Genomic DNA, 10,527 nt, shown 5'->3' with positions numbered 1-10,527 from the left:
AGAAGACCCGCCTCCACACACCGGGCCGCCGCCGCGGAGCCTCATGGGGGTTGGAGTCCCCAAGGTTTCCTTTGTGAGCAGTATTGGCGGGGCCTTGGACTACCACTCCCACAAGGCACCGCGCCCGCCCCCCGCGCCACGCCCCCTCGCCGCTGGCTTCCAGTCGCCACCCAGACTACATTTCCCGACAGGCCTCACGGCTCTCCCGCCCTCCCTCCCGAGACACGAGCCGAACTGGGCGTCAGGTCGGGGAGCCGGTCGGGTTCCCGCTCACCGCCGCCGCCGCCGCCCCCTGCAGCCACTCTCCCGCCTCTACCGCCGCGGGAGCTGCATCGTCCACTCCGCTCGGCGGTGGAACCGCCAGTTCGGAGTCACAGAGCTTGAGAAGCGACGCGCTGAGCCCCCCATCACCTCCAGCCCGGGCGACCCCTCCCGGGTCCGCCCTCGCCCTGCGCAGCCGCCCGAGCCCCCAGCCCCGGGCGGCCCCGCTCCAGCATCCCAGCCCCTGCACTCTCGCAGCCGCCGCCGCCCCCCGCCCGGAACATGGACTCTGACTCTTGCGCCGCCGCCTTCCACCCGGAGGTGAGTGAAGCTGTGCGTTCGAATCGCCCCCGACCACCCCCTCCGCGATCCTGCCCTCCTCAGGCAGCCGGACCCCCGGTCGCCCGGAGCGCCGCCCTCCCCTTCCCCCGCTTTCCCCTCGTCGGCCCCCCCGGGAGCCCAACCCCCGCCCCCTGCTCGGGCCCGCGCTCGGTCCTCTCCGCCGGGCCTCGCCTCCGCGTCCCCTCCGCGGACCTCCGCGTCCTCCCCGCGCCCTTTCCCCAGGGCCGTTGCGCCTATTTCTCTCCCCCGGGCCGCCCCTCTCCGGCCTCGCGTCGCCCTGGGACCTGTCGGCGCCCCCAGCCCCTCCCCGCCGGCCTGCTTACTCTTTCCCCGCCCCCGGGGACGCGGTCCGAGCCGCCGCCCGCCCCTGGCTCCGGTTGCACTCGAGGAGTTTTAGGCACCCCTCGGACCGGGGTCGGCTCCCGAGGCCCCCGGCTGCTCCCCCGATCCCCCGGGCCCGGTGGCCCGCGCCCCGCCCCCTGACTCCGCGCGGGGCCCAGTCGGCCCCCGCCCCCTACGGCTCTCGGGGGCCGCGTCCTCCGGGGGCCCCACCCGCTCTGGGGACCCGAGTCCTGCCCCCACCCACCGCCCCCCGGCGCGCTGGCCTCTCTGTTCGGGCCCCCGCCCCCCGCCCGCGGGCTTTGCTGGCTCCGCCCCGGCTCACTCCCCCTCCTTCCGGGGATCGGCCCTCGGGGCTCCCGGCCTCCCCCCCGCGCGGTCCCCTCCCCCCAGCCGAGGCTCGTTGGGGTCGGGGGTGCGGGTCCGGCGACCGCGGGCGGGTGGGGGAGGGGAGGCGGCGCCGGAGCCCGCCGGTCTCGCTGCCGCCCCCGGGGGTTCGCAGGGCCTCCCCAGGCCTGGGACCCCGGAATCCTGCCTGGCGCACCCCCCTCACACATACCCGCGGGATGGGCCCCGCACCTTCCGGGGCCGAGTGTCGCGGGGGGCGGCTGCCGCGGGAGGGCGGGTGGGGGCCGCTCCGCCATCTGCTTTCCGAGGAGGCGGCCGGGGGGGCGGGCGGCGTGGGCCGTGTGGGGGCGGCGTGGAGCCCCCCCAGTCCCCGCGCCGGTGCCTCCCGCGCGCCCCCGGCCCGAGGCCGTCGCCGCCCTCCACTTGGCATTCGGGTTTTTGACCCACTTCTGCTGGTTCCCCGCCGAAAGAAAAGTTCTTCGCGGGAGTTGGAGGCCCGGGTGGCGGCCCGCGGTTCCCGTGGCTGGGCAGGCTCGCCAGTGCGGGGAGCGCGGTCAACGCGGGCCTTCGCCTCCGCTCCGTGGGCGGCCCTGGGGACCAAGGGGGTGGGAGAGGAGGAGGTTTGCTTGAACCAGGTTGAGAAAATAATTTTCTGAGGGGACTGACTTTCTCGAAAGAAAACCCGCGGGCCGCACGCCTGCTCCTCGCGGCGGGAGGGGCGGCCCGAGACCCCTGCCCCCCATTTTCCCACCGGCTTTCCCCCAGCAGAGTGGCGGCCGGGTAACAGCACCTCGGGAAGGATGGGGGTGGGTCGGACAAGGCACTGAAAGGAACCTCAGGGAACGTGCCGGGCGAATAAACAGCAATACGGCACACTTGTTTTGCTTAGGAGCAAATAAGAGCTCCATCTCTCCGTGCTTCTCTCTCAGGAGAAAATATCTTTTTGTGATGGGTGTTTCTAGATTGAATGGGGCTGGGACCTGCGAGCAAAAACCTCCACTATTCCGTTTAAATGTAAGACTAAGCTTCGCAGTAAGGTTGTTGGTTTATTGTGAGTTGAGATAGTTGGGTGCCTGGCATCCCGACTGGCTGGGAGAGTGGAGGGGACCCTCTGAGCACGAGAGAGGTGTCCTCAGGTGGCGCTGGCTTGGCAGGGTCAGCCAGGAGTGAGCTCCAGGGTCCAGGTCTCCGAGAGCTCTGGAGAATGAGTGGTTGATTTTTTTTTTTTTTTTTTGAGATGGAATCTTGCTCTGTCTACCGGGCTGGAGTGCAGTGGCGCGATCTTGGCTCACTGCAGCCTCCGCCTCCGGGTTCACGCGATTCTCCTGCCTCAGCCTCCTGAGTAGTTGGGACTACAGGTGCACGCCACCACGCCTGGCTAATTTTTGTATTTTTAGTAGAGACGGGGTTTCACCATGTTGGTCAGGCTGGTCTCGAACTCCTGACCTCGTGATCCGCCCGCCTCGGCCTCCCAAAGTGCTGGGATTACAGACGAGAGCCACCACGCCCGGCGAGTGGTTGATTTTTGAAATCACTTAACATACATCAGTTACAGCTGCTGCTGCAGCAGTTCATACTCAGAATGGAAGATCTGTAGCAAAAAAGTAGTTATTAGAGCTTCGCCTGATAGGCCTGTGGAAACTAATAGATAAAGTCAGAAAATGCCACATGAGCACTAAGAAATAGACTTTTGTAGAAGTTTTTATCTCCCAGCTGATTTCCCAGCATTCTTGGCATAAAGTCTTAATACTCCTCTTTCTGCTTTCTGAAAATGGTGTTATTTCTTGACCTGAACTTACTGTATCTTGTTTGTGGACTGTGTAAATGTAACGGTATTTTTTGAGTGGTTGACTACAAAAGTTCCAGCTTACTTCCTTTTGTTTCTGTGATTCCGCCCAGAAGCCTCTCCTTCAAACACATTCCCTTTTCTCTCCCCTTAATAGGAATACTCCCCCAGTTGCAAGAGGCGCAGGACCGTGGAAGACTTCAACAAATTCTGCACCTTTGTCTTGGCCTATGCTGGCTACATCCCTTATCCGAAGGAGGTAATCTTCTGAGTTTCTGAGACCTTTCTTGATGAGTAGTCAAACCCAGTGCCTCCACCGCAAGTCTGTGGGCTTCTGACTGGTCAGAGGGTCAGTAGGTTTGGAAGGGGCTGCTTGTGGTGACCCCAGTCACTAGTCTGGCAGAAATCTGTTTCTTGAGAGTTTGAATTAGCTGGGGAAATGGTTCTAAAACTCTGGTAAAAACTCTGGTAGAAAATGCAGGCTTGTCTAGAAAATGATTTAGTAAACTTTCTTTTTTTTTGGAATGGAAACTTGCTCTGTCGCCCAGGCTGGAGTGCAGTGTCCTAAAACTCCACCCCCGGGTTCAAGGGATTCTCCTGCCTCAACCTCCTCAGTAGCTGGGATGACAGGCGTGCGCCACCACGCCCAGCTAATTCTTTTTTGTATTTTTGGTAGAGACAGGGTTTCACCTTGTTGGCCAGACTGGTCTCGAACTCCTGACCTCAGGTGATTCACCTGCCTCGGCCTCCCAGAGTGCTGGGATTACAGGCGTGAGCTACCGCCCAGCCGGTTTAGTAAACTTTCAGTTTATTTACAAATAAAATATGTGATATTTGCTTGCTCTTTTTGTTTGTTTGTTTGTTTGAAATGGAGTCTGGCTCTGTCGCCCAGGCTGGAGTGCCGTGGTGCAGTTGTGGCTCACTGCAACCTCTGCCTCCTGGGTTCAAGCGATTCTCCTGTCTCAGCCTCATGAGTAGCTGGGAGCGCCACCACACCCAGCTAGTTTTTTGTATTTTTACTAGAGACGGGGTTTCACTGTGTTGTCGAGGCTGGTCTCAAACTCCTGACCTCATGATCCACCCGCCTCGGCCTCCCAAAAGTGCTGGGATTACAAGCGTTGAGCCACTGCACCTGGCTGTCTGCTTGCTTTTAATAAGGGTCTGTAGTTATTGACTGTTGACCATGGCTGGACACTATTCTTGGCCTATGTAATGCTATGAGGTAGGTGCTATTTTTTATCTCCAGTTTATAAGCTGAGGAAACTAAGGCATAGAGAGGGAAAACTTTGTCTTAGGTCACCCACTAATTAGTGGTGGAGCTTGGGGTTCAACCAGACGGCTGGACTCAGTGCACACGCTGCCTCTGTCTCAGCTCCCTGGCTGCCCGAAATGCGTATGATTGTCTTCAGGGACTCATGGCTACAACTTGATGTAGATGAAGGAGGTTTTGTTTTTCACTTGCTGAGAAAAGGGCAGGACTGGAGGAGAGCGGCTGTGGTGCTCAGACTTCAGGCCTCTTTCATATTCGATTAAGCTCAAAATTGAACAATCCAGCTTTTTTTTTTTTGCGACAGGTCTTGCTCTGTTGCCCAGGCTGGAGTGCAGTGGCACAGTCTTGGCTCACTGCAGCCTTTTTCTCCTGTGCTGAAGTGATCCTCCCACCTCAGCCTTCCAAGTAGCTGGGACTACAGGCCCACCACCACACCCACCTAATTTTTGTATTTTTAGTAGATACAAGGTTTCGCCATGTTGCCCAGGTTGGTGTCAAACTCCTGGCCTCAAGTGACCTACCTGCCTTGGCTTCCCAAAGTGCTAGGATTACAGGCGTGAGCCACTGCGTTTGGCCGTAATTTTATTTTTTGTAGAGACAAGGTCTCACTGTGTTGCCGAGGCTGGTCTCGAGGTAGTGATCCTCCTGCCTTGGTCTCCCAGAGTGCTGGGTTTACAGGCACGAGCCACTGTGCCCAGCTGCATTCAGTATATTTCTAGCAGGCAAACTGCCAGCATTGGTTTATTTCCATCTGCTACATAGGTGGCTAATGCCTGCTTTCTTTTCTTTCTTTTTTTCTTTTTTTGAGACAGAGTCTTGCTCTGTGGCTCAGGCTGGAGTGTGGTGGTGCGATCTCAGCTCACTGCAACTTCTGCCTCCTGGGTTCAAGCAATTCTCCCTGCTTCAACCTCCCAAGTAGCTGGGATTACAGGCGTCAGCCATCATGCCCAGCTAATTTTTTTGTATTTTTGGTAGAGGGGGGGTTTTACCATGTTGGCCAGGCTGGTGTCGAACTCCTGACCTCAGGTGATCCACCCGCCTCAGCCTCCCAAAGTGCTGGGATTACAGGTGTGAGCCACCGCACCCAGCCTAATGCCTGTTTTCTAACAAGACAAGGAGAACGTTGCCACTGTTTGCAAATGATATGCTTGTGATCTGAAGGAACCATAGAGTTTACTTCACTGCTTTGGGGCAGTAATTACCTACTTGGATTCTGCAATATTTTGGAATGTCTAGTTTTTTAAGAGTGTCAGGAAATTCTCAAAACTAATTTAAATTCACTTAAAACAATATATCTCTTGGGAGGGCAAATGGAAGGAGAGGTTTTACAATCAGGGAACGATGAGCAGATAGGAGTGGGTGTCCACAGCACTCCTTACACAGACACCTGTTGCACACTGATGAATTTTCTGTCTCTAAGATGGGGCTGAGGGTTCAGCAGGGAGTTTCTCTCCTCGTGGCATCACATTAAACTCATGGCACTGATGGCACTGGGTTTTTGTTTTTTTTTTTGACACAGAATCTCCCTCCCGTTACCAAGGCTGGAGTGCAGTGACTCACTGCAACATTTGCCTCCCAGGTTCAAGCGATTGTCCTGCCTCAGCCTCCCAAGTAGCTGGGACTACAGGCGCCACCACCACGCCCAGCTAATTTTTGTATTTTTAGTAGAGATGGGGTTTCACCATGTTGGCCAGGTTGGTCTTGAACTCCTGGTCTCAGGTGATCCGTCTGCCTCGGCCTCCCAGAGTGCTGGGATTACAGGCGTGAGCCACCACGCCCAGCCAGAACTCATGTTACTGTTGCTTCAAGTGTGATGCTGATGGGCAGAGAAGCTCAAAGTTGTGCAGATGTCTCTGGAGGTCTGACATGGCTGGGTGGCTGGGGATGCTCTGCTCTGGGCTGGATCTTGTCACCAGTAACTGGAATCTGCCACCTTTATCTTTTTAGGAACTCCCTTTAAGGAGCAGCCCCAGCCCTGCTAACAGCACTGCTGGTACCATTGACAGCGACGGCTGGGACGCGGGTTTCTCAGACATCGCGTCCTCAGTGCCCTTGCCAGTCTCTGACCGCTGCTTTAGCCACCTGCAGCCCACTCTATTGCAGCGAGCCAAGCCCAGTAACTTCCTGCTGGACAGAAAGAAAACGGACAAGCTGAAGAAGAAGAAGAAGAGGAAGCGCAGGGACAGTGATGCGCCTGGGAAGGAGGGGTACAGGGGGGGCTTGCTGAAGCTGGAAGCCGCTGACCCCTACGTGGAGACCCCCACGAGTCCCACCTTGCAGGATATCCCCCAGGCTCCCAGCGACCCCTGCTTGGGCTGGGACTCCGATACTCCCTCAAGTGGATCTTGTGCCACTGTGTCACCTGATCAGGTCAAAGAAATAAAAACTGAAGGCAAACGGACTATCGTCCGGCAGGGAAAGCAGGTGGTGTTCCGAGACGAGGACAGCACTGGCAATGATGAGGACATCATGGTGGACTCAGGTGAGTGGTCCCTGAAGGATGATGACCCTTGTTGGCTTGTGGTTAGAAGAGAGGTTATTTTATTAAGTGGTCATCTCTCTGGGGCAGAGGGTCTGGTTCCTTCCGTAGAGTGTGACAGTCCCACTGTCCAAGGAGGAGAAAAGCTGCAGGAATGTGGATATCGAGATGTTTAGGAAGGGGTTGATTGCCACTAGAGACAGCTGAGATTCTAAGACCTTAGAACATATAAAGGGTATAGTTCTAAGTAAGCATCCAGGTAAGCATCCAGGCTGGGCACGGTGGCTCCACCAGTAATCCCAGCACTTTGGGAGGCCAAGGCGGGTGGATTGCTTGAGCTCAGGAGTTGGAGACCAGCCTGGGCAGCATGGCAAAGCCCTGTCACTGCAAAAATACAAAAAAAGGCTGGGCGCAGTGGCTCATGCCTGTAATCCCAGCACTTTGGGAGGCAGAGGCAGGCAGATCACGAGGTCAGGAGTTCGAGACCAGCCTGACTAACATGGTGAAACCCCGACTCTACTAAAGATACAAAAAAAAAAAAAAAAGAAAAAATTAGCTGGGCATGGTGGTGCGCGCCTGCAATTCCAGCTACTCAGGAGGCTGAGGTAGGAGAATTACTTAAACCCAGGAGGTGGAGGTTGCAGTGAGCCAAGATCGTGCCATTGCACTCCAGCCTGGGCGACAGCAAAACTCCGTCTCAAGAAAAAAAAAAAAAACAATAGTCGAGTGTGGTGGTGTGTGCCTGTAGTCCCAGCTATTTGGGAGGCTGAGGTGGGAGGATGGCTTGACTGCAGGAGTTTGAGGCTGCAATGAGGTATGATTGCACCACTGCACTCCAGCCAGGGTGACAGAATGAGACCCTGTCTTAGGAAAAAAAAAAAAAAAAAAAGTAAGCATCTCCTGGGTAATACCTGGTTCCCACACATTTTGGAGCCCCTCGTGCCTTTTCAGAGAGAAGTGTCAGCTTCGAGTGGCAGTTGGAAGTGTTCTCGTCAGTAGAGTTAATGGGTTTCATGGAAGCCCAGCTGATGGCGAGGAATGATGGGAATTTCTCTTCCCTCCTTGAGAGTATCTTTCCTTCCAGATGACGATTCCTGGGACCTCGTGACCTGCTTCTGCATGAAGCCATTTGCCGGCCGCCCCATGATCGAGTGTAATGAGTGCCACACCTGGATTCACCTGTCCTGTGCGAAAATCCGGAAATCCAATGTTCCAGAAGTGTTTGTCTGCCAAAAGTGCCGGGACTCCAAGTTTGACATCCGCCGTTCCAACCGCTCGCGGACGGGCTCCCGGAAGCTGTTCCTGGACTGACTGCTGGCTGGCGAGGAGGCTGCGAGCGTGGAATCGGAAGCGACCGTGGGCTTTTTTGCCCTTCTCTTAGTTGAGCACAGAACCCTCAGCTCTGGTGCGGGCAGATCCCTGCCATTTAGGTGCCTAAGCAAAAGGACAGGCTGTCCAAGGTAGAAACTGTACATAGCCGGTGACCGAATGCGACCTTTGCCAGCCAGAGCTGCTGCCAGAGCTGCGTTCCCTGCAGTGGAGGTGGACTGGACACCCACGTGCAGCGGGTTTGGCTCATTTGAAAATGAGGGTCCATGGTAGCTGTGCGTTTTGCTATCATTGCTAAGAGATTCCCGCTGATTGGGCTCAGTGCCAGCTGTTATTCTGCTTCCACTGTGTTGGGGAGAGGTGTTCGGTTTCCCCAGCCTGTTAATGAACAGCCATACGTGTAAGCTTTTTCTTGAGTGTTAAGTCTTTTACCAAAAGTGTCTGTACAGCAGCCGTCCAAGTTGCCCCTACTTAGTGGCTTGCCCTCTGCCTGCCTCAGCTGCTGCCTGACTGGCTGGGGGAGGCACTGGCGGGAGGCCTCGGGCTCCCCTGGAAGGGCGCTGGGCTGGCGGGTCAGCTGGTGGTTCTTAGGTTTCCTTCTGTTTGTTAAAAGGGACAATGTGGCCACTTCTCTGTGGAAAGGGAGTTGGTTGGGGGGTTGAGGTGGCCCGTGTTCATAACTCAGTTTCCTGTTTTGCACGATGTAAAAACCCTGTCTTTTTGCACGATACAGCCAAAGGTATTGGCTGATTTCTTGCTGAGCGCCCTCTTAGTTGGTGTGTGAGGTCTTGGTGGGCCCAGGCCAGCTGTTTGCGAGTGTGGGAACTCATAGGTTCTGTCCTTGTCTCTTCCTTTCACCTCATTCTGGTAGCAGCATAAAGGTTAGGCAATCACTGGGACCCGCATGGTGTTCCTCCAAAGAATAGGGTAAAGGAGAGCTGGGAGGGAGCCCTCTCCGTTGGGTGACTCTTGTGTGCCCTTTAGACAGGCTGGCCTGCCGGTTCCACAGGGCACAGTTAGGACTTGAGTCTTTCTTTTTCTGTTTTGAGTTGGTGAGTGAGTGATAGGGTAACATGGGCCTTCAGGATGACCCCATGGAACTGTGCTGAGTTCCTTAAATCTCAACTGGGATCCTGGACCTGGGAGGCCCCTGTGAGGGCCAGCTCTAGAAAAACCTGGGAGTTGATGCTGGAGGCTGTGGAACAACTCTGCTCGAGGGCAGGGTGCCCCGGAACACTGGTAGTTCTGGGGCTGGGAGGGAGAGGGGCTCCGGCTTTCTCTGAAATGAACACTGCTCTTCAGCAGTTCAAGTACTTGTTCTCAAAACATTTTCTAATTGATTGGTAGGTTTTCATAAGCATTGTTTCTTTAAGGCATGGAAAGGGAAGAATGCTCAAGCAAGTCATGTTTGTTTTCAGCGGGATGGGCCCGCGTTCTCCCTGCTGGGGGCTTCCCCTTCATGTGGCACCTTTGTGCCAGGCCACCAGGCAGACTCTTCCCACCTTCTCCCACTGAAGCACCAAGGGGCTTGAACCGTAATTTGGCTAATCAGAGGCATTTTTTTTGTCCTAGTATCTTTCACACTTGTCCAACCGTCTTATTTTTTAAAAGTTCTGTTGCTTGTATTAACACGAAACTAGAGAGAAATAGTTTCTGAAGCCAGTTTATTGTGAAGATCCCCAAGGGGGAGGTTCGGTAGAGAAAAATAGTAAGCTGGTTTAGAAACTCACAAGGGCAAACAGCCAGGACGCATTGGAGAGGAATTTGCCAAAGATCTACCCTGAGATAACGCCTGTCCAGTGTCTTCACCACATGAATAACCAGCGCTCCAAAGTGTTTTTCTGCTTTGAAAAAAAAATTTCCACAAGCTTTTAAAGGTGCATTTAAGAATCCATGTGACTTTAGAATGGAACTGCCGGCCCTGGCAACTGTCACGTGTGCTAGAAGGTTCGATGCCTCTGGAATGCATGTGATACTCATCTCCATTTTGTTTCCTTGATTGCATTTTTGTTCTTTTAGCAGATCTGTCCCTGTGGGTGGTGTCTAAGAAGTCGGACACCTTGGTTTTTGTGTTAGATTGAGCTGGGCAGCTGCAATCAGCTTCTTTATATGCAAATTAGGCACGACCCATCTGGGGTTCCTGGTTGGTGGCTAATGAAGTGAGGGGAGGGAGGGATGTCACCCCAAAAGTAGGCCCTCCCATCGGCTTTGGCCAGGCCAGACACTTCACATCGTTTACATGGTTCTGTGTAATTTTAAAGTTTATGTGTATAAAGCGAAGCTGTTTCTGTGAAACTGTATATTTTGTAAATAAATATATTGCTACTTTGAGGTTCATGATTCAAGGTTCAGGCGATTGCGTTCTGTGCTGAA

The 10,527-nt window shown here is 55.1% G+C and overlaps 1 protein-coding gene across 2 annotated transcripts; it reads left to right on the top strand.

Annotated features, from left to right (window-relative positions):
• Positions 1-10,485, top strand: PHF13 (PHD finger protein 13). 2 transcript variants are annotated; one of them, XM_031014797.3, is made up of 4 exons: positions 1-582; positions 3,234-3,335; positions 6,294-6,828; positions 7,910-10,485. In XM_031014797.3, exons 1-4 carry the CDS (start codon positions 544-546, stop codon positions 8,134-8,136), a joined length of 903 nt encoding a protein of 300 aa, XP_030870657.1. In that variant the 5' UTR covers positions 1-543; the 3' UTR covers positions 8,137-10,485. The 2 variants fall into 2 exon arrangements, with proteins under 2 accessions (XP_030870657.1, XP_055239393.1); XM_055383418.2 differs by lacking the exon at positions 1-582 and adding an exon at positions 1,705-2,304.
• Positions 10,486-10,527: the final 42 nt, after the last annotated feature.

The sequence above is a fragment of the Gorilla gorilla genome, chromosome 1 (genome assembly GCF_029281585.2).
Source record: "Gorilla gorilla gorilla isolate KB3781 chromosome 1, NHGRI_mGorGor1-v2.1_pri, whole genome shotgun sequence".
NCBI classification, from domain to species: Eukaryota; Metazoa; Chordata; class Mammalia; order Primates; family Hominidae; genus Gorilla; species Gorilla gorilla.
The sequence above is the reverse complement of the archived record's forward strand: the minus strand, read 5'-3'. Positions and strand labels throughout refer to the sequence as shown.